Source organism: Delphinapterus leucas, chromosome 3, assembly GCF_059928025.1.
Source record: "Delphinapterus leucas isolate spDelLeu-1000000601 "Yukka" chromosome 3, BTC_Dleu_Yukka2, whole genome shotgun sequence".
NCBI classification, from domain to species: Eukaryota; Metazoa; Chordata; class Mammalia; order Artiodactyla; family Monodontidae; genus Delphinapterus; species Delphinapterus leucas.
This window is the reverse complement of record NC_143131.1, coordinates 14,106,069-14,129,796: the sequence shown is the minus strand read 5'-3', so window position 1 is coordinate 14,129,796 and position 23,728 is coordinate 14,106,069. Positions and strand designations below refer to the sequence as shown.

The window sequence follows — 23,728 nt, the reverse complement described above, 5'->3', positions numbered from 1 at the left end:
TACAACACACACACACAGCCATTCTTTTACACTACACACACGGAGACTGGACTTCTGTTAGGGTAAGGGAGACGTAAAGAAGAAACAAAATGAAAAACAAGAAACAATGACGGGAAATACTTAATAAAGTATTAAATTGCCTAATTAGCTTAGGTATAATTTCATTTGTGACTGAAATATAAAAACAGCCTGTTTTCTCTAGGAAATGTCCACAATTCTCGAAATCAGCACCATGGTTAAAGGGATAGCAAGTAACAAGAATGTGTCATCCCCAAACTGTCTCATGAGTTCTGATATACAGTCTATCCCACCCTAAGCAAGCAAACACTGTCACAGGTCCCACCCACTCAGAGACATTCTAAAACTATGGAACCAAAGGACCCCTGCCCCGAAGGATACCACCTCTTGGGGACCCAGCTGCTGCCCAAGTTTAAGAACAGCCAGACCAAGCCACGTCCAAGGTCAGGGTCACGGTCAGATCATCCGACTACAGTCAAACACAGAGACTAGGATCTGGACAGAAGCGGGAACGACAGACAGGGAGCCAAGACATGATGACAGGAGGTGAGAGGCAGCCAAACTGTCAGACGGGCCACGAACGAGCAAGGCCAGAGGAGCCAAGCAGCACGGGACGAGCGGCCTGGGCTCGCTTGCCTCCACTGAGCTCACATTAAGGGGAGGGTCTCGGTCTAGCGCTCCTACTTCCCTTGAATCTCCTGAAACCATGCGTATTCTAGGAGAGAGGGAAAATGGCAAAACGCTACAAAGAACATCTCTCCAAATGTAAATGGAAGCAGATACAGCCAGCTACAGCGTGTGTAGCTTCTCTGAGCTCACGGGATTCTTGACGAAATGCAAGCTGAGGTCAAGGGATGTTTAGCACAGCATGCAGCCTGCAGGCTGGGCCAGGACTGGTTCTGAGTCTACAGACTCACATACAAACTCAGGTGTCCCAGGACCTGCCCAATGCCCAGTGTGAAGAGGTGGGCTACTACAGAGCCTGGGCAGTTCAGGAGACCCTACCAATGCTGAAACTGGTTCCCTCCAACCTGCCTGCTGAGAGCAGCCTTTTTATGTCCCCAGAAGTGGTCAGTGCTCCAAGGACTTCTAAAAGCCCCGTGGACACCAGGACATATGACTGTCACTGGATGCAGGGTAGTGGTCAAAAGAGGCCCTTGGCAATTCAGAAAGATCAAGGATCAGGGTAAACTGAGACAGACTTATTTGTCAGATAGCTACTGTGCTTATAACAGCGAGCCCACCCCATTTTAAACCCCATAATTTATAGCAAGCTGTAACAGCAAGCACGGCTTAATTAACATGACAGGATACAAGTTATTCTGATTTAGTAGGAAGATGGGTAGGAACTGGGCACAGAGACTTTCATACCAAAACTCCTGTAAGACCTTCTTGTTCTGTAGAGTTGAGTTAAGTATCACCTGATCTGCTTGTCTTAATCACGAGCGTTAACAAATATTAAGACGCCTCCTTATTACAGTGACACAAGTAGTCTCTGGTAACAGAGAGGCCCCACTTGCGGGGGGCGAGGCGGTCCGGGTACCCCACCACCACGGTGCACCGCCGGCTTCTGCAGGCCTCACCACCTGGCGGTATTCGTACTTGGTTCCACCCCGACTTCTTCCAGTCACGCTGCACTGCCCTCTCGGTCACCCAACGAGACCCCTGTCAGTGTGGACCTTCCGACAGGAGACGAGGCGGAAGGGCCAGCATGAGAACAGGGATGGAATGCCATCCACAGGAGGCTGCCTGAGACACCTGGGAAGTGGTTAAAAACTAGTCTGGTCAAGTGCGACAACCAAGTCTGTGTACCCCTTTCTGCACTGGCACTTCAAATGAGAAGTGTGTGGTGCATCTGTCACCCGCCCAAGACACACAGCAAAACAGACCCTGTCAGGAAAGTGCTCAAATCGAGGGAATCTGCTGGGGGCTGAAGAGTCAACACAGGGACAAGTCTTCTAGTTGGATGAGAGCAAGAAAAGTTTAATAAACTTTCATAATAAACTCACGGACAGGTATGATGTGCTTTTTCTCTCTGACGTGGGCCTCTTGGCATTCGAGAAAGGTTAGATGACAAAAATAATACCACTGTGACCAACTAATTATGCTCCCAAGAGAAAAACTCTACTTGTTGACTGATACATACAGAAAAGGGAAGAAATTAGAAAGAGTACTTGAGAATTTCCGCATGACTCAAATGAAGTCAGGAAAACCACCTTAAAGCCCCCATTGCTCATACGCGCAACGTGCTCTCATACCGATCAGAAACCAAGCACAACCTACCTAGACTATTTTTAATTTGGCAGATAACCTTACCCAAATGTATCCTGTTAGTAAAATAAAAATTATGCTTTACTTTCATGGAGCGTATTTTGTATGTTTAATTATGTAGAGCACTACTTGCACCAGAGTTCCTTGGAAAGTTAAAAATTCAAATTCATTACATCAATTAAGTCCATAAATCTAAGCAGCCCCTTAAAGTAAAAGGCTCAAAGGAAAGCAGCCTAAAATTGAGGAGGATTTTGTCACAATCAATAAATAAAGCTATGGCTGTCAAACAAAAGTTAAAGCAAAATACAGTGAGATCACCCATGTCTGCTTCCCAAGCAGTGTTTCATGTCCACAGGCATGCTTTTGACTGACCAACAATTCTGAAATATTTCAGTACTGATATATGTCTAATTTGCAAAGCTAAAAATAGCCTAGTGTATCAATTTCTTTTGCTCCTTTCTCAAAAAAAAAAAAAGCTAATACTGAGAAATCTGCTTAAGATGACATATCTTTGGGACTTCCCTGGTGGCACAGTGGTTAAGAATCCGCCTGCCAATGCAGGGGACACGGGTTCAAGCCCTGGTCTGGGAAGATCCCACGTGCCACAGAGCACCTAAGCCTGTGCGCCACACCTACTGAGCCCGTGAGCCACAACTCCTGAAGCCCATGCGCCTAGAGCCCGTGCTCAACAAGAGAAGCCACCACAATGAGAAGCCCACGCACCAGAGCGAAGAGTAGCCCCCGCTCGCCACAACTAGAGAAAGCCCGCGCGTAGCAACGAAGACCCAAAGCCGCCAAAAATAAATAAATTTATATTAAAAAAAGATAATGTATCTTTGATTAGAAGAAAGTATCTTTCACAGATATCATTTAAATAGTTTATACACACGTGATTTTACACCAGTTTATAAAGTAGATAATCACCTGAGAGACAGGTGGCATCCTCCACCCACTGATCCTGGTTTTGCTCTTTGAGGGTATGTGATACCCCGTTCACCTAACAGACCTCTAATTAGCTTAACTGCCAACCAGTATCCTCTAAAAGTCTTTATTCTAGGCAAATACCCCAGCTCCTTCAACTGTTCCCCAAAGCGGATGAGCCCTGTCGGGCACACTCCCACCTGTACTGAGGGTACAGGCACAGAGCTGCACTGGGTCCTCAAGATGGGATGTGACCAGCCCTGTTCAAGACAGGGCTGTCACTGCCTGTGTTTTAGAAGCGCTCCTTTTAAGACAGGGCTTCCTTATCACTGAAGGCATCACACATCAGTGGGCTCGTACTGGGCCTGCAATCCATTAAAATCCTGACTCTTCCTTCCCCCCTCATAAGTTGCTGGTAAGGCAGATCTCCCACAGCTAGCACTCTGAGTTTTGGTTTGGGGTTCTGTTTTAATACAGGCGCAAGGTTTCCTATTTTCTTCCAAGTAATGTCATATTGTGACTTCTGCTCAATCGTGCCTGCCCACCAAACTCTTTTGGGGTATTCTATCATCCAACCTATCACGACCTCAAGCTGATGTGTGTCGTGGATACACGACACACTGATGATGTGACTTCTTGGGGTGTCACGACCAGGCTGCAGATTTAAAACCTTAAAGAGGGCCAGGCCTGGGACACAGCCCCTGACCCTCACCTCCCCAGAGAGCCTCCCCCAGGCTGACAGCAACCGTCTCTCTTCTAGGGTTGCTGCTCTGCCGCCTGCCACGCCAGCTCTCCTAACACTGCAGAGGGTGCCGATTCCTTGAATTGGAGCTAGAATCACAGAAATCTGCCTCCTAAAACCCCAGCAGGTTCTCAGATAGTACAATATACAGCCCACTTGGTAGAGACTCCAACACTGAAGTCAAACTGCCCTAAGTGCTTTGAACAAACCCTAAACACCTGCTCTCTAGTTAAGCTGAAGCACTGAAGAAATTTTATCATCTTCCTCTTCTGGGGAAATATCAATCATTTTTGGTCGCTTTGCTATGCAAAATCATCTCAGCCACACAAAACTGAATAAACCCACACACTGACGTCACACCGCAGACAGTACAAGCACATAGCACAGGGCAGAGAAGGGGAAGTCTTTCTCACAAAAGCAACTGGAAACATTGCAGACTCAAACCTGCAGCAGCAGCGTACCAGCGTGAGCTCCGGGTCCTGCAGCCAGGAGGGCAGCGCGGCCGGCTGGCTCATGGCCTGGAAGAGCGTGGCCCTCAGCGCACAGTAATTATCTCCACGGACTCGCCTGATGGAGGTGAATTTCTGAGACACCTCCTCGTAGCCCTGGACAAAAGCATCAGAGAATTCAAAATGGTCATTACTGACTTCAGAGAGTGGGGAGAATTTTATTCCTGTGGAAGAAGTGTGCCCCCAATCACTAGAAGAACGGAAACAAGACTGGCTGAGTCTTTCATGTAAGATATTTGAATTCTTTTTTTAATTAATCAAAGGAAATTAACAAATGTTAGTACTGTACATAGTATCAGCATATGTAGCAGACGCAACATACTAGAACATATAAAATAATACACCAAGTATTATTAAAACACTAGTCACCCCCAAAGTTGAAGTTATATGCCCCTTAGCAACCGTTGTAACATTCACTTATTAATAACCAACATTCTGAAGGCTTTAATCTGTGTTTAGATTGACCCTAAACTCTTTAATGAACAGACAGAAAAGAAAAGAGAGATGTACCCAGCTCGTATCTCCGCATTAAAAATAATACCCCCAAATCCCAAATTTCCGTGAAATACATAAAAAAACTACATGCTAGGAGGTGCCTGGATAAATTGTTAGACTTTTTCAAAAAGTGGATTTAAGTGTCATTCTTGTTTAGCCTGCAAGTGAAAAAAGGAAATGAAAATGCTCAGTGACATGCTCAGTCAACTCAAATACAGCCATCCAAATGGACCATTTGGAGCATGCCCCCCAAAAAGGACAGCATAAAATCCCAGCGACCTGGTCCAGGGGCCCAGATGACTGATTCCCCGCTGGACACTGCTCAGGCGTCGGCATCGGCTTCACGGCTTCCCCACCACACGGCTTCGCCCCCGACCTGGCAGACCTTTCGCTAGTCCTGCTCTTCCGCAACAATCACTCGAAACCCTGCTTCCTACCCACATTTACACAAAAGAAGAAGTGTCGCCCTCATGGGGTGGGCACCATGTAGACAGTCATCCTGTGTCCAGGCACTGGACCCTGTTATTAGTTGTTTTCAAGGTTCAAGTCACAGGATGGTGTTCTAAGTGGATATGAAAGTACGTATTTCCAATAATAAAATTTTGAGAGTTGCATTTTTATTCAGTGGCCCAACCGCTGCAATGTAAAGGCCCGTCAAGCAGACTCATGCCTGCTAATATGCACCTCTTCCCTATGGTGAACCCCTGGTTACCCCGAATACTCACGATGGCTAGTTCAACAGCAACTGTATCTTTCCAAGTGTGTAAATGAATATCCAAAACAAAACAATCAGACAAATAAGGACTAAAAGATAACAGAGATCCAAGCTGTTATCAGGCCCAGAAATGCTCTGACTGCCACGGGTCCCGATGGGATGCTTTTCTAACTGATGTGCCTTTGATTATTTGGTCACCGAAGGGTCCAACTGTAGGGTCATATCTTTACCTCAAACTGACATCAAAGAGGAATGACTTCAGCATGAGTTCCAAAATATGGAACACTTGGATAACTTAGTAAACATCTTCAATTACAAGCTTGAAGGTGCCAACTGTTAGAAAAGATCCTTTAAAGAGACTGAGATCCAAAATTAAGGTTGCATGTCAGTGTAAGCATTTCTGGGGAAGATGAGAAAACACAGTTTAGATACCTGGCCTCTGGTTATTTACTTTGATACAGAGCTGGAGGTTTTTACAAAATCTACAAGTAGCCAATATGCATATTCAGCAGATGGCCACACAAATCTAAACGTTCTTAAGCTCTGGCAGGAACTGAGAGTCCCAGGTACGTCGTGATTGAGCTCTCTAACGAGTGCCTGAGACACAAGTAGTCTACAGTCCAGACTTGTGGGAAACAGGGCTGACACTGGCTCTCAGAGCTTCAAAAGTGGCAGTGGCATTCGAGCATGGTCAGCCCATTTCAGGGCAGGCATGGGCAGCTGAGGTGCCTGATGAAAGGGGCACAACATTTTCTACAAAATGAAGCTCTGAGGACAAGAACAAATATATTCAAATACTTAACACTCTTAAATCCTAAACAGTACAGTTCTAAACAAACAAACAAAAATTTTAAAGATATTTCTATCAAACATGACAGGTCAATATCTCTAACATGCCAGAAGTGCGTTCAAACTTGTAACGTAAATAATCCCAAGAGAAAAATAAGTAAAGGGTATAATCCATAAGTTACAAGAGGTGGTAGAAGCATTAGGGTGAAACTGCCATTTCCGTAGCTCGGAGGAAGTCAGATAAGGCCACGCCGTGAACAGCCTGGGGTGCCGGGGTGCGCGTGTGGGGCGCAGTTGGACCGCTGGCCCCCAACTCAGTCAAAATCCCGCATGTAACTTTACAGGCGGCCCTCTGCATCCATGCGGCATGTAGTGCTGTAGTCCATATTTATTGGAAAAATCTGCATAGAAGTGGGCCCAAACAGCTCAAACCTGTGTTTTTCAAGTGTCAACTGGAGTAGCAACTTCAATCTACGAAGGAACGCTGGATTCAGGATACATTTGAGGGGGAACCAGTAGGATGTGCCACTCGACCTGCTGTGCAGTGGGAGTGGGTCAAGGGGCCTGACTCGAGCAATGACCCAACCCAGTCATAGCCACAGTGGGACTGTGTCATGGGAATCCCTGATGTTCCACAGCCTTGGAAGGACTACCTCAGGGTCACCAATCTATGCAATGGGACTGAAAGGGGGACAGCTCCTGGGATGCCCTAAATCAGGAGTCCCCAACCCCTGGGCCATGGATCGGTACCGGTCTGTGGCCTGTTAGGAACCGGGCCGCACAGCAGGAGGTGAGCGCCAGGCGAGCGATCTAAGCTTCATCTGTATTTACAGCCACTTCCCACCACTCGCATTACCGCCTGAGCTCCGCCTCCTATCAGCATTACGGTGAGTTGTATAATTATGTCATTATGTATTACAATGTAATAATCATAGAAATAAAGTGCACAATAGATGTAACGCGCTTGAATCATCCCGAAACCATCCCCCTCCCGAGACCGTGGAAAAATCGTCTTACACGAAACCTGTCCCTGGTGCCAAAAAGGTTGGGGACTGCTGCCCTAAATAAAGGAAGTAGTTCCAGATCCCTCTGCTTAGAAGGTACAGGAGAGTCCAGGCCCCTAGAACTGGAGGACATGGAAAGAAACCTGAGTGGGACAGCAGATGTATGACGTCTGCGCCTTTTACCTCACCAGGCCAGAAGGGCAGTGTTCCCAAATGACCCCAAGAGGACAACCAATGGCTGGCCCAACCCTGAACAGCACAGAGCCATTTATGTGTTTTCCAAAGAAATCAAGTTACTGAATAACTGATTATGATTCTATGTTAATACTGTGACTCCAAACAGGTCCCTTATCTTTGGAGCCTGTTTCCTCATCTCTAACGTTAGAACACCAATAATTACATAGTCTAGTGGCAGTTGTCATAACTAGCATCTAAAAATACAAAAGGACATATTAAATAATTACTTATGATAGACTATTGGAAAGACTCAAAATGCGTGCATCCAGGCATCATACCTTTTTCATACATGTTGCTTTTTGTGTATTCCCCCTCCATTCTTTTTTGCAATAGTCCATGATATCCATTTCAGGAGCTACACTTAATCTGGGTTCTGTTAAAGAATAAAAAAAGGGGGGGTGGGGGGGTGGGGAGGGGGAAACAATGAAACAAAGCATCATCAGAACAATGGTACTGCTTCACCTGAGATTTCCTTTCTCGCTCACTGCAGTCCCCCAAATCCAGAATTCCACTGCTGCCTACCACCTGGTCCAGACCTCCAGCACCTCGCTCCTAGGTGACCACCGAGGGCTCCCAGTGGGCCTCCCTGTCACCACACCCTACCAACCATTCTCCACACGGCAGCCAGAGGGGTGCATTTAAAACGTAAGTCAGATGCTACCCACCACCGCTGGGCTCCAAGGCCTCCCATCACACTCGACTCTACTCCCTCACTACCTACAAGGGCCTCGTGCCCGGGCCACCCACTGCCTTTCCGGCCTCAGCTCCCACCACTCCCCATGCTGACGGTTCCTGCCCTACCTGCGGGGCACCCGCTCCTCGCTCTCTGCTCGCCTCTTGACGCTGATGCCCGATATCAAAATGCCACACACACACACCTTCACTCTATTCCCCTTACATGGTTTTGTTTTTCTTGTTGGCACTGATCAACACCTGACATATTTCTTTTTCTGCACCCTGCCTTCCCCACCCCTACACACACACCACACACACCACACACACACACACCACACACACACCACACACACACACACACACACACACACACACACACGACAAAACATGAGCTCCCTGAGGGCAGGGGCTTTGTTTTGTTTCTCAGCTGTGCCTTCAGCACCTGTAACCACACGGACCCAGGTGCCCATGAATAATGTTCACATTAAATACGCAGCAGCCTAAGCTCTGAGAAGATACATCTAATGATTTGTAATTTGTTTTCTACATCCATTATACAAAGAGATAAGACCTCTATTACAAAAGTATATTTAATTGTCTCTATTTAGTTATATCCCGCCTTGATCCCAAAAGGCTATAAACTGTTGATAATCAGCCAGAAATTAATGGAGCTCTCAACATTAGTTGAACCACAGACCTTGTCTGACTCTAATAACACATCCCCCCAAATTAAAAAATACAACTTATGATCAAACGATATAGTAAAAAGATGGCCTTTAAACTTTCCTTGTTTAACGTATGAGGTTTGAGATTTGGTTTTGTGGCACATGCATATGCACGCACATGCATATGTCTGTGTGGATGTTCTAGGAAGAAAGAGGTAAATTCCCAGGCATCTCTTGACTTCCTTTTTAAAATACTGAAGAAGTAAATGTTAGCAAAGAAATCAGGATATAAACACAGAAGTACCTTACAACATATCTACTCAGGAGGAAGCTGAACACAAAATAAAGATGTTATATTCAGCTCAATTCAATAAACACTTACTGCGTGTCTAGTATGTGCCAAGCTTTGAGCTAGGAACGGGGTGTAAGAAGACGTTAAAGCCCCAGATTCTGTCCTGAATGTGTTTAGGGACTACTGAAGAAGAAAGGACCACAGGTACTCACCACACAGGGTGTGACAGATGAGGGATGACTGATGCAGGAGCCCAGGAGGAGCCCCTAATCCCTGTTTGCAGTTCAGGTAAACCAATTTTTTTAAAAAACAAAAAATGTTAAGAACCGCCTGTTTTAAAAATCTCATGGTAAATCCTTTCACAAGGAAAACAAACCTTTTATACCAAAGGGAAAATAACACATATACAGATAACAGATACATTTATCTGTGGCATAAGTCAGGACTGGCTTAAAGGTGAAACAGACCCCGGAGCATAATACACGGAGACCACAAATACCACCACTGCAGAGCCAACCCTCAAATACAAACCAGTCATTGTCTGAAGTCAATAAACACTGTTTGAGTGTCTATTTAGTGGAGGGAAGATTTCCCTTTTATCGCCTTCCTACTCACCTCCCCACAAAGCTTGAGGAACTACAAATGTCCAGAGCTGAGGACACTTATCGGGGCACATTCTGCCACGAGGCAGAGCATGCTTCCAGCTCAGGAAGGGCCTCCCGGGGAGAAGGTCCAGCCTTGCCACTCTCCTCACTTGCAGTCCTCTTCCTGTGTGCACCGAGACAGGACTCGGCCCCTGGTCAGGGAGGCAGGCCACACCCCAGGACTGAGGGGAGAAGGCAGAAGGCTCAGCGGGCTCAGAGGCCAAGCCGCAAGCCACAGCCCTGTGCTGAATCAGAGGTCCGCGGGACACAGTTGAGGGTGGAAAATGGATACTCACAAAGCGCTAGCATCAAAATTATACTTTCAGTCCCATCCTGCCACCATTCTTTGGGAGGAGGACTCCAACAGCCACCGCATGCCATCCTCCAGGCTAGAAGCCGGAGACACAGGACAGGCAGTGCCTGACCTCAAGCGGTTTAAGTATACAACAGTTCCTTGCTTTGTTTAACTGCATCCAACACAGACTGATTACTGTTCCCAGGAAAGAACATTTCTAGTGGCAAAAAAACCCCACAAAGACAAACACAAAAAAAAACACAAAGGGGGAAGCTGAAAATCAGAGTGGCAACCAGAAGCCAAATTAACCAAGAGGTTTGTTCCTTAACCACCATACCACCACATGGTGACAAAGACAAGGATTCCGACTCTCAGAGGATGGGAAGTTAAAACTGAACCCCTCCAGAACGCTGGGACTCTCAACTGAGAGGCTAGGGCAAAAATCGCAAACTTCTTCTCTGGTGGGCCAGAGAGTAAGTAACGTAGGCTTTGAGGGTGTAAGGTTTTCTCTCACAACTACTCAACTTTACTATGCATGAAAATCACCATGGGTGATGTGTAAACCAAGAAGTTCCAATAAAACTTTATTTACAAAACCAGGGGCCATGTCAAATTTGGCCAGGGAGCTATAGTTTGCTGACCCCTGCCTGGACTAGGTGAAAAAAAGCTTTTCACTAACAAAGAGAGAGCATAAAAAAACTCTCTGCCTTGGCCTGGGCTCTGACTCGGAGAGAGAGGAAGCCCTCCCTGAGAATTCATAACCACGGGCCGGCTCTCACACAGGGCCAGGGTGTGACTTCACACTAGATGCAAGACCCTGGAAGCTCAAACCCAGAAATTAACCTAACGCGGCCCAAGGCAGGTGACTCCCTGGGTGCCTGGCAGAAACAAGGCCAAATCCTCTCACACTCAAGACAGGCTGCATATACTCTACGCAGATACATGAAAGCTGAGCTTAGAATTCAAACCCTGAAGAAACAAGAAATAAGGAAAAATAGCAACTGGCATAATTAGGCCTGCCAGGATTTTCAGATAATGGGATTATCAGGCCTGAAAGAGTATGTTCAAAATACTTAAAGGAATAAAGGAAGGAATAAAAACATGAGCAAAGAGCAATACACTATCAAAAAAAAGACCAAGCAAATTCAGAGGGAAAATAGAACTTTTCCAAAAAAGAAAGAAAAAGAAAATATTTCCGAAGGAACTGTCCTGAATGCAACAGAGGCTGAAAGTCAGAAAACATTTGAAAGGGTGTGTAACAGAGGGACCTGGATGACTGAATGAAAGCTAGCAAACACCTCATTAGAGCTATGAAAGGAATAAGTAGAGAGAATAGGAAAAAGGCAATATTCAGAAAGATAGTGGCTGAGAATTCTCCTGAACTGATGAAAACTAGCCATCCTCAGATTCAAAAAGTAAAAAAAAAATCCCAAGCAAAATGTTTAAAGGAAAAAAAAAAAATCCATACTTAAGAAACCTCAAGGAGAAACTGTAGGACACTGAAGACAAAGAGAAGACAGAGAAAGACAGATTTCCAAGGATCGGACTGACTGCAGTACTTTCAACTACAAGAGAAACCAGAAGACAATGCAATAAAATCATCAAGAAAATAAGAAAAAACAAAAATTCATCTGGGGTTATTCAAGAAAGAAAGTAAAATAAAGAAATTTTTATACAGACAGAGCTTCCCACCAGAGGCACTTCTACAGGATGTTACTGCGGGAAGGGCCATGAACCCAGAAGGACTGAGATTCAGGGTATAAAGGGATCCATTTTGACCTCAGACTAAAGCTGGACAAGGCCTCAGACAAGGCCCCCTGAAAAGCCAGAACACCTGCACAGGCCTTCCCTGGGGGGCAGAGGAGAATTCCAACAGAGAGCCTGCAGAGTGAGCGAGAAAGCAAGGGGCCCCTGCACACACAGCAGGAATAAATGGCTGAAGAAGCACTTTCTCCTCAGGAACATGACTGCTAAGGACTGAATCCGACGTGAACTGTGTGCAACTGCAGCAGAAGACTCGAGCAACCTCTGAAGGTTATGGGGGACCATAACATCTCCCTTGGCTGCCACAGTGAAGAGTTCCACCAACTCCTTGTGAGGAAGACTCAAAAATTATCATCGAAGACCCCACTTTGTATCTTTTGTTCCTAATTACACGTATAATGCTTTGCTAACCATACGACAAACAGGAGCTAGTTCTTAAACCAGAACACACACATCACACAAGTGGTGCACGAGAAAGTGCCCCCTGTGAACATCTGTGGCACACCCCCAACTCGGAGCATCTCAACTGGGCTCCCGCACGAGGCTAGCAGGGAAGGAAGGAGGCACTTCTCCACACATAGCCCCACCGGCCGTGCCCCCAGCAGAGGCTCACCCTAGCAGCCGTGGGTCCACGGGTCCTGGTGGGGCGAGCAGAGCAGGCACGACTGAGCAGAAGCATGGACACAAGATCATGAAATGATGGGAGAATTAGTGCTCTCAGTCCCATGACCGTTCTTCCTTATCAGTTAATCAAATTCACATGGCCTTCTGCACGCAAAGACCCAGAGAGCCGGCTTCTCAGTAAGTCCTTCCACTTGAAATGAAAAATGCCCTTCAAACCCAAACTCTCCCTCTAAGAATATCAGCAAGTCAAGAACTGAGAGAGAGTGGTGTCAAGAGATTAAACAAAGGCTCATGGGTGCAAAAACCATATGAATGTAAAGAACGCAGGGGAAGTATTTGTATTAAAACTGTAAAACCTCAGGAAACAGTATTCCCCAAACATACCTCAGCAAAATGAATAATCCAATACAGATAAGACCGCACGCACACGCATGTTTCCTAGGAAGTACATCTCAATATTTCATGGAAATGGATATACCGATGTAACTGCATTTTCTACTATAAACAGTAGGAACTCTATAAAGAAAACAATTCCAAACATACCTGATGACCCTCTTTCATGTATAAGTAATTCTTTCTCCTTTTCTATTTCATCCGCCGCACGATACATGTCCTCCTCGCTGAAATCATACCAAGTTAGACATTTCAAAAATTTGTTGCACTGACAAGTTCCCTCTTATCACAACATGCAACTGCTGAAAAAATTTATGACACGCAAAGTTTAACTTTTTCACATTACATGATGACAGTCTGATAAAATATGGGTCTTTTATCTTAGACTCATGTTTCTAGCATTCCAATTTAGTTTTTTACCTTAAATGAGACATTCTACACCACTCCACTGGCTGCATGGCTCTGAGGCCATTTTAAATTAACATCTTTAATGCCTCACGTATGTAAGCTTCTTAGCGTGCATCTTATCAGTGAAGCCATGCCATGCTGGAGATGGTGCTAATAAAAGTATACAGGAGTGCAGGCCAAGTGCCAACTTTAGTATGTCACAAGCAAATTTTACAAGAGCTACTCTAAAAACAAGGATAGGAGATTTACAAGTCCCCAGAGCTACAAAACCTCCCTCAGGCCCCTCCTGGTCCCTGAGGCCCACACGCAAGCAGCCACCCTCCTTCTGCCGAGCACATCCCTGGCACCCCGCACACTTTCACTGGGACTTAGCACAACAGCTCCCAAAAGAGTCTCTAGGCTCCTTCAGTGAGCTAACAAGAACCTACTAAGTCCTGGAAAGGGAGAAGACTCAACTGGGTGCCAGACAAGGATGAAAAACGGGACTTCTGAGTTTTAAGATGCCTCCTTTTCCCCTCAAGATACACCACAACGTGACAATGATGGGAAAGAGAAGTGCCAACTCTATCTTTGCTGAAACCACAAGACATGTGAGAGCCCAAACCGTCCAAAAGTGGAAGAAGGGGTAGGAAGGGACGGAGGACAAGGGAAGCCTCGAGGCCAGTGGAGGGACATCTGCTGGAAGGGAAGACCAGTACACCCTGCAGGGCCCCAGTAAGGCTCAGGAACTGGAGGTGCCAAGTGCTTCAGATGGTATAGGAGACACCCAGGGCTGAACACAAGGAAACTGGCTGGTGTACACATCAGGAGAGATCAGACCCCCAATTCCCAGTACTCCCTCCCCATGACAGCACACCCCCACTCCTCACACAAGACAGGAGGCTCCAGGCACCCTGGACATTGGACACAGGAAGGAGGAGTTACTAAGGAACCGGGTGAGCGACTCGAGAGACATACTCACACCCTGGATTCCCTCAGCCCCCCAGCTCCGCGTGCATCAGCCCAGCCGGAGGAAAGGGGACCAAGTGAGAGGGAACAAGAGACAGAAGAAGGGCCGCTGAGACAGAGACTGAGCTGGGCACTAACATACCCTCCACCCCTTTGAAACCCTTCAATGGCTCCCATATAAGCAAGGAAGTCTAAATCTGGACCCATCCCATCACTCCAGCTTGTATTCTGTGATTGCCCTACACACACCCACACTTCTGTCCAAACACCTGACCGACCCTAGCCTGTGCTTTCATACCTGTGATCGGCTCCATCCATGCTCCGGCACGAATGGCTTACCACCTACCACCTCAGGGCACATGCCGTGTGGGTGGCCTCACTGGGGATGCCATGGCTGGAGTCACCCAGGGTTCAACCACTCCTCACTAGCCATATGTATAACCATGCAACTCAAGTGACCACACTTCTCACCACCTAAATGTATCCACCTGTAAAAAGGACAGTAAGGGCTTCCCTGGTGGCGCAGTGGTTGAGAGTCCGCCTGCCAAGGCAGGGGACACGGGTTCGTGCCCCGGTCCGGGAGGATACCACATGCCGCGGAGCGACTAGGCCCGTGAGCCATGGCCGCTGAGCCTGCGCGGCCGGAGCCTGTGCTCCGCAACAGGAGAGGCCACAACAGTGAGAGGCCCGCGTACCGCCAAAAAAAAAATAAAGGACAGTAAGAGCGCTCACCTCAAGAGACTGCTGTGAAAACAGACGCATAAATACTCAGCACTCAAAAACGTTAGCTAGCCTTATTAATTTTCATGCTACATCCATTCGTGTAGAGTAGTGGTAAGATCATTTCTTATTCCTTTCTTCCTTTTCTTCTCTCCACGTAAAGGTGATAGGGCGTGTGTGCCTGTCTTTTTTAACGTTGTGAGGTTGAGGGGACATACTAGGGAAAAGGTACTTTCCATGTGCTCTAACCCCAGTGAGATTTCAAGTAACAGGTGTGATGTCACCCATGGAGCCCGTGCCAGGGTTAAAAGCAAACAGAAACCAGACTCGCAGGGACTATACATCAAATGCTTAAAATAAAAAGTGACTAAATGTGTTAAGGTCTTTTTTCAATAGCTTAATGTTATCTTTTGGCCTCCTTCCTAGCGTTATCAAATAGGAGAGAAATTCTGATCCTATAAAACAGGCATTTAAGTGAATCATTTTCGCAGTATCATTATCAGAAGCATGTCTTTGGGGAAGCCACTTCCCTAATCTTGGCCTCAGTTTTCTCATCTTCAAAACAAGAGGACTAGACAAGACCTAAATGATCTACATGGTTCCTCTTCCAGTTCTTAGTTCTAACAGACTATGAATCTATCCGCACGTCAAGCCAATTCTGTGGCTATGGGCAGGCATATTCACCTGCACTCTTGTCTCCTTCCTTTCTAATCTACAAAATAACCAAAGTGCAATGGCAACACCAGTGCCCAGAGGAGGTTCTCTAAACAAGCATCTCTCTGCACAGCCGCAAATACAAATTCCACCAAAGACCAACAGGAAAGGGACGCAAAGGAGACTAAATGCAAAAGGAAGACAGAGCAGAAAGGGAGATTACTGGTAATAGAAATGCGGTGACTCAAGAGATACAAAAGAAGTAAAGCAGAAATTGAGGAATGGGAGGCCTGGGGTATATTCAATTACTGTAGCCACACTAGATTTCATTCAGATTCCCTGCACAAACGTTTGCCAACTTCCATGGCCACCAAGGACATGTGGCCAAGGACATTTGCTAACTTGCCAAGGCCACCAGGGAAACTATAATATGGCTTTTAAAAGCCACTGTATCTCCTTGGAGAGAAGATAAGTTAGAAGTTCAAGCAATAAAGCTCAATCAATATGATCAGAAAATAAGACATTTAACAGCCAAAATGAAATATTCATCCAACATAAGGACCATCAACTGGAAAGTGAGAGAGATATATGAAAGCAAGAAAAATTAAAATAATTTTATTTAAGAAAATACTTCACTCAATAAACTTCTGCTTTAACTTTTTTAAGTATCAAAATATTAAAGCTGAAAATAACAACAAAAAGAAATTATATTTCAAGTTGGGAATCTGAAATAGCTAGAAGTTTAAATTTTTGTCATGGGAAGGGAAGACAGTGAAACAATGCAAGGAAAGGGGATATTATATGATAAGATAAAATCCTTGATGCTGACTAGTTTCAGAAATTGGGCAATCTTTTGTGTGTGTCAAGTTGGGGTAGGGATGAGGCGTGTCCACCATTTAGCACAAAGAGGCCACTCAAGTCCACAGGCTCAAATGATCACCACAGCAAAAAGTTTCCTTCTAGAAAACATACCCATCACTAGAAAAGTAGTGAAGAAAAGTAGGAGTCTTGGGCTTCCCTGGTGGCGCAGTGGTTGAGAGTCCGCCTGCCGATGCAGGTGACATGGGTTTGTGCCCCAGTCCAGGAGGATCCCACATGCCGCGGAGCGGCTGGGCCCATGAGCCATGGCCGCTGAGCCTGCGCGTCCGGAGCCTGTGCTCCGCAACGGGAGAGGCCGCAACAGTGAGAGGCCTGCGTACCGCAAAAAAAAAAAAAAGAAAAAAAAGAAAAGTAAAAGTCTTAAATCTGACTTGATTTCTTGGGGACCCTGGCATGTGAGTCATACTCAAGTACACAGTCAAGTTAAATTTTAAAACCAAAATGCTAATAATTTCTACTTAGAAAATTATTAGTTTAGTACCATAATGTTACTTTAAAGTATTTTCGAGCTCCCATTTTCTCTCAGAGATGAATTATTTTACTCTCAATATTAAGGCAATATACACCATTGAGTAGGTTACATGACATTGTCTACTAAATTATTATTATTCCTCTTGCTCTTTTCAAAGACCTGGATAACAATAAATGTTTGAAAACTTAATTTTAAAGTGCTTACTACATGTAGACAAAATTACACTACTCCCCAAAACAAAAGCTATAAGCTAAAAACACAGGGCTCAGTGAAGCAGAAGACATTTCTGTGAAGCCAATTTTTCAATTTCTGATACAAGTAAACACATGATATGAAAAAGTGAATTCTAACATATATGCAAAGCTAACAAGACAGCACTTTAATCACTCACCATTATGAACATTTGCACCAAGCTTCCCTTAGTTATCTAAAAAAGCTAAACTGAGTATGACTCTGTTCAGCTCTCTGGACTTGAACGCGGCAGTTCGTGCTTAACTTGGCCTGTCCTAGAAGACTAATGGCCCAGGCAGTGTTGCTGAAAGTGTCAACCACTGTGACACCACGCACCATCCCACACGGGCACAGGAAAAGCAAAGACCACTCAACCCAGGCTTTCTCCACCTCTTAGCGGTTGTAGAGATGAGTGAACAACACATCAAATGCGGGAAAGTCCCGGCACCCAGGCTGAAATTCCACCTCCGATCTGCAAGTGGACTTTCCATGACTGGCTCGGGCTATTCCACGTGACTTCCAGAGGTGTCTGGGGACAACCAAGACACCCTCAACAAGGAGGTTTCTCAGATGCATTCCAGCTCTGAAGCAGGCTCTACATCCAGGAGGGGGAAGGGGCAGGAGGGAGTCGTTGCTACCCCATCAAAGACAGCCACCCCACTCCCCGGGGCTGCTAAGGTGGGCGGGAAAACACATTCGCACAATAGCACATTTAGCAACACCCGAGGACAATGGCTTCACAGTTTGTTGTTCACAGCCCTTCTGAGAATCCATAGTTTTCCTCAGAACCTCAGTCCAGAAAAACATAAATACACTCATAATTTTGCCTTCCACTTCAGAGGGGTACACAAACCCATCATGTTCCCCCCTACACACAGCCAGCCTGTGGACCCCAGATTCAAACCCTGTCCCACCGTCAGGCAGACAGAGAAGGACCACGGAGTAGTCTCACTTCTCAATTCCCTAAGCATGTCTAGCCTGGCCACCAACCATGTCCCAGGACCATCCTGGTCCTCAAGGACTGTAGTACTAGCTTAGCTAAGAGGAAGAAGTGACACAGCATAAGTTTCAACTGTATGGGTCAGGTGAGCAGGGGATGGAGTATAGGAGACCTGCTGATAGGAGGGAGGTAATGTCCAAACAAGTCAACTGAACCTGGTCTGACCTAATACTTCCTCAAAAGGGACCCTGAATCATCTTGTGAGCCATCCTTAGGGCTTGTCCAAGGGTTGTCAGCCAACCACAGCTCTCAAGCGAACTAAGAAAAAGGAAAGAGATTTAGGAAGTAGCTTATCCATATGATTTTTATGTCTTTCTTCCCCACTATTTCTCTCCCTTGCAAAACACAGTAAGCTTAGTCACAAGGAATTTGTGTCCTACAGTACAGCCTGTAGGAAATGAGCCATCCCTTCCCCTACCCTTCACTGCACCTCTCAGAGTCACAGCCCGGATGTACAATATAATGGCTACAAAAGTTGGGCTGTGATTTGTATTCATAATTTCTATCCACTGAATGAATTAAAATGACTCTGTGGGGTATCTCAAAACATCTGCATTTTATGGTGTTTCATATTTCCAGATGCAAATATTTTACTCAATTCCTGCGCAGGTCAAACCTAACTCTCTGGGTGGAAAGAAGGGATTTGGCTCCAATGACAGAACAGCACAAGATTCAAAAACTATTTTAGGACCTAGTTCAGGCATTATTACACAATTTATTTATATCTACACTCAACTATTAGGCTGCATATATCATCATGTAAGAACTGATGTGCACACATTATACTGCAAAGTATATAATGGCAATGTTTATATGCTGCAGTACAGTTTCTCTAGCCCTTAAGAAAATATCAGAGTGCAATGAGAAGTAGCCCCACTGCCCGTATAATAAACAAGGAAGCCCAGAACATAAGATACGATGTTCAGAAGCTGATATTTGAAGTTATCTTCACCTCCTTTCCCTGGCTCCCCCTTGCTCTCTTATGAGAGTTAAAAGAGATCATCAAAGACAACAAAAATAGGAAGAATAAGAAATTAAGCTAGTAAATAAATGGCAAATTGGAATATTTATTCCAGAAAAAAAAAAAAGTGAAGTCTGCATGATTATATGTCATGGCCCTCTACCTAGTTTTGCTGAGAAAGCCAGAACGACATGGGGGGAGGTCCCCACTCAGGCATCAGGGAACCTGGCCCTGAAACCTACTCCCTGCGCCTCCCTGGCCAAGCTGCACCTATCAAATCTGCAACTCAGTTTCCTAACCGATAAAATGACAAACCTAGGCTGGGTTGTTTACATTCCCTTCAGCTCCACGCCCATAATTCTACTGACAGTAGAGAGAAAAGGCACCTGTGCCACAAAACCTTTTCATCAGGGAAGAGTGTTCCTTTTGCACCATGACCCATTTCCCCAGGTGCTCAGACTCTGGGAACCACATCCAGCAGAAAAGCTTGCCAAATAACTCTGTGTACTTGGGGGACCGTGGTTCGGACTTCAACGTTTCTGCGTCTCCCAGGAGGGCACGACACAGCTGAGGCCGAGAAACAGCATCTGAGGGCCAGGGCCGCTAGGTGGGGAGCACAGCTGAGACGACCGGGGCCTAAGTGCGGCAGCAGCAGTCAGCCTGGAAGCCGCAGGCAGGAACCAGCACAGGCTGGGAAAGGGCAGAGGCAAAGACCGCCCCCATGCGCACCCCAACTTCACCCGCTGCAGAGTCTTAGGTAGGGCTCAAACCCAGGGAGCAAAACTGCAGCCACATCTGCTCACATGGGCCTGCACAGTGGTTTCAATTAAAAAATAAAAGGCTACTAGTTAAAAATCAGGGGAATTCCCTTGAAGTCCAGTGGTGACAATCTCTGGCGGGGGAACTAAGATCCTGCAAGCCGTGTGGCACAGACAAAAAATTTAAAAAAATAAAAGTGAAACACCTGGATGTAATTTAAAAATAAAATAAAAATCAGGACATTTCAAACAAAAGTCAAAATATCTGGAATCTTCTATAGGCTGGAACTTAGTGGACCCTGTCCCCATAGGACTCAGCTCTCCAGGAACCCATGTGACACCTGCCTAGCTCCTGGGGGCAAGAGTTTGAGACCTCCTGCTCTAAATCTTAACCCATTAAGTGTGGACAATACCATCCCAAGGGGCTTGGGTGTTCAAGGAGAAGGTCAAAACCCACGATAAAGAGCCATGCAGGCGAGAATTACTGTAATACATTATATGCAATAACAGCTCCCCCAGGACCCCTTTTTAGGAAATGGGGGGGAAAAAAGCACATTTCCAGCCAATTAAGATCTCTGTCAAACTGGTTACCTGAGTGCTTTCGTGAATTTTGGAATTCCAAAGGCATTTATACGTGACTAGAACTTGAAAGTGCAGAAAAGTTTCAGCCTTCAAGTTTATATTCTGCTTCCACCCCTGCCCCCAAATCCTTGCAGAAACTGTAAACTCTTCCGATGTACGCAGCCGCCTTTACAGTTCAATAAGGAATTGATCTAAGCAGCACTGCCTTTCGTATTTAAAAATCAAGGCGGTTGGGGACATCTAGTTAAGCAGCTAACGGGCAAAAGAATTGGGACAGACTCCGTCCAAAGTCTGTCCAACAGGTGGGACGCTCATCAAGCGCAGACTTGCCTTCCAAGAACAAGCAGGTCGCGTGGCTCAGCTTTCCCGGGGTTGTGACAGCGACAACCTCAGCCCCTTGCCGCGACAGGTTGGGGGGAAGCGCTAATGGAGTGGGTTATAAGATAATATGCTTCTGGAGTCTGTTTCCCAAGTTGCTGGAGCTTTCTTTAGCTTTAGAGATATGGAAATGTCAAAAAGGCGGGGGAGGGTATTGGATAACCAGAATTTTAAAACGCGCCTTCCGTTAAAACTTTTGTCATCGGACACACTGGATACAAAAGTGTCTTCACCGACGACCTTACTTAAAAGCAAGGGGGCGAAGGGCCCTCCGCCGGCTCCTCCCCCGCCCACCTCACCCCACTCCACGCCCGCCCGTGGGTGCCGAGCCCGGAGCCCCACGCCGCTCCCGCCGTCCCCGCCCCGCGCCCCGAACTCACTGCTCGGCCGGGCACCGCACCGCGGCTCGCGGCTGGCCCCCGGCCACCGCTTTCTCGCCCTCAAGCGCCGCGGCCCCCGCCTCCCGCGCCGGTTTCTCGGCACAGCTCTCCCCCGGCCACGCTCCGGGCTGAAGCATCGTCCCCCGACTCATGGAGCCTCCGCCGGCGGCGGCGCCGCAGGGGTTCGGCCGCCTCCCAGCGATCCGGAGACCCTCCCGTCGGGGACCCAGGCCGTGGCCGCCGCTGCAGCTCTGCTGCCCGCCGGCTACCGACGGTTCACAGGACGCTTCCGCACACGTCACCATCGCCCGCCCCGCGACCTCTGACCCGCGGCGAGGGGGCGCGGCCCGCGACGGCTGGGAGTCCTGCGACGCGGAGCCTGCGCATGCGCCTGCGCGGGCCGAGCCGTCCGAGAGGACCGCCCACGCGAAACACTACAGCGCTTGCTCCACCCCCGCGCGCCGCCGGCCAGCCCCAGAGTTCCCAGCGCGCGGTCATTGACCTAACAGTTGCGGCATCTCCTTGTCCTCGAGTACCCGGGCGTGAGGGAGAGAAAGCGCTGGACGGGCGGCGGGACTCGGCCTCGGTGAGGAGGAAGAGGGCCGGCCTGGGGCGTGAAGGGTACTACTATGTTTGGGCGCCTTACAGTGTCGCTCTGGGCTTCGGAGCCTCGCCCTCCGCCAGAGGCTCCTCGGCTGTAGAGCGAGGAATGTGGTCCAAGTGGGTGATGTGCTGCTTCCCCGGCCTCCCATGGGCGATGCCGTCACCACCCAGCCCCGAGCCTGGAGCCCGGCGGGCTCTGGCCTTCGGCGTGGTGCCGGGCTTGTCGCTCCAGAGCTGAGTTAACAGCCATCTCCTCCGTGAGAAGGGGGACACGGTCCTATCCAACCGGTGAGCCAGCGCAGCAGCGTGTGTGTGTGTGTGTGTGTGTGTGTGTGTGTGTGTGTGTGTTGTTGGACTACATTCTTGCAAATAGGAAATTTGGGGGGCTTCCCTGGTGGCGCAGTGGTTAAGAATTCGCCTGCCAATGCAGGGGACACGGGTTAGAGCCCTGGTCTGGGAAGATCCCACATGCTGTTGAGCAGCTAAGCCCGTGTGCCACAACTACTGAGCCACGTGCCACAACTGCTGAGCCTGCACTCTAGAGCCCACGAGCCACAACTACTGAGCCCATGCTCAAGAGACTGCAAGCCACAACTACTGAGCCCACGTGCCACAACTGCTGAGCCTGTGCTCTAGAGCCTGCAAGCCACAACTACTGAGCCCACGTGCCACAACTGCTGAGCCACGACTGCTGAGCCTGTGCTAGCCCACGAGCCACAACTACTGAGCTGCATGCCACAACTGCAGAGGCTGCACTCTACAGCACGCAAGCCACAACTACTGAGCCCGCGTGCCACAACTGCTGAGGCTGCGCTCTAGAGCCTGCGAGCCACAACTACTGAACCCTCGTGCCATAACTACCGAAGCCAGGAGACCATGCTTCACAACAACAGAGGCTGCTGCAGTGAGAAGTCCATAAACCACAACAAAGAGTGGCCCCCGCTCACTGCAACTAGGGAAAGCCTGCAGCAACAAAGACCCAACACAGCCAAAAATAAATAAATAAATAAATAAAATAAGTCTATTTTTAAAAAAACCAATAGGAAATTTGATTTAGGAGGAGCAAGAGCAAAGGGAAAATATTAACAGACTTCAAAGATGAGAAGACAAAAATGCTTCCTGTCCAGGGAGGGAATAGCGGAGTAGCTGCTAAAGATGAGCAGCAGTCATAGGTGCAAGGGGCAAAGAGTGCAGGGCCAAAGTATGGAGGAAGGGAATGGCTTGGGCAGTTCAGAAACCTACAAGGTGTTCTGGGGTAAAACGGGTTCATAATGGGGTTTTATTGAAAGATGAACCTGGAAGAAGGGTACTGGAGACCAGATCTTGAAAAGCCTCCTTCAGCTGATGAGGAACCTTGTGTTTGATCCTCCTTGAAAGATCGGAAGGAGATTATTTTGTCTGCAGTTAGAGGAAAGGTTGGAGAAGGGCAAGACAAGGAAACCAATATAGGGAGACTATGTAGTAATGGGCATCAAAGGGAGAAACTGGCTGAAAAGAATACTTGCATTTTATGGCAAAGAACTGTGGCGGGTTTTCCGCTTTAATTTTATTTGAAAAAGTAAAATACACATGCTAAAAAAATTCAGACCACACAAAAGAATATGCAGTCAAATTTTGTATGGATGTTAAGGGTGTGGGATTATAGTGGGATGGCTAGTGTCCCCTAAAATTCATTCTCCAACTGGAAATGCAATGTGACCT

The 23,728-nt window shown here is 47.2% G+C and overlaps 1 protein-coding gene and 1 long non-coding RNA gene across 17 annotated transcripts in view; one reads left to right on the top strand and one right to left on the bottom strand.

Moving 5' to 3' along the window:
- Positions 1–21,732, bottom strand: part of OTULIN (OTU deubiquitinase with linear linkage specificity) — a 32,820-nt gene extending 11,088 nt beyond the window's left edge. Inside the window, exons 1-5 of one of the 5 annotated variants that reach the window (XM_089908691.1) lie at positions 21,425–21,732; positions 16,756–16,974; positions 13,204–13,280; positions 7,980–8,074; positions 4,397–4,557 (exon numbers count right to left, since the gene is read on the bottom strand). In XM_089908691.1, coding sequence (XP_089764817.1) covers positions 4,397–4,557; positions 7,980–8,074; positions 13,204–13,280; positions 16,756–16,974; positions 21,425–21,729 — 857 coding nt within the window. In that variant the 5' untranslated portion in view covers positions 21,730–21,732. The remainder of the gene's footprint in view (positions 1–4,396; positions 4,558–7,979; positions 8,075–13,203; positions 13,281–16,755; positions 16,975–21,424) is intronic. The other 4 variants (XM_089908689.1, XM_089908690.1, XM_022581409.3 and 1 more) reach the window with 4 other exon arrangements.
- Positions 21,733–21,777: 45 nt separating this feature from the next.
- Positions 21,778–23,728, top strand: part of LOC111178576 (uncharacterized) — a 76,639-nt gene continuing 74,688 nt past the window's right edge. For 4 of the 12 annotated variants that reach the window (XR_016392595.1, XR_016392594.1, XR_016392597.1 and 1 more), the window contains exon 1: positions 21,778–22,010. This is a non-coding gene — a long non-coding RNA (uncharacterized LOC111178576). The other 8 variants (XR_016392603.1, XR_016392602.1, XR_016392601.1 and 5 more) reach the window with 6 other exon arrangements.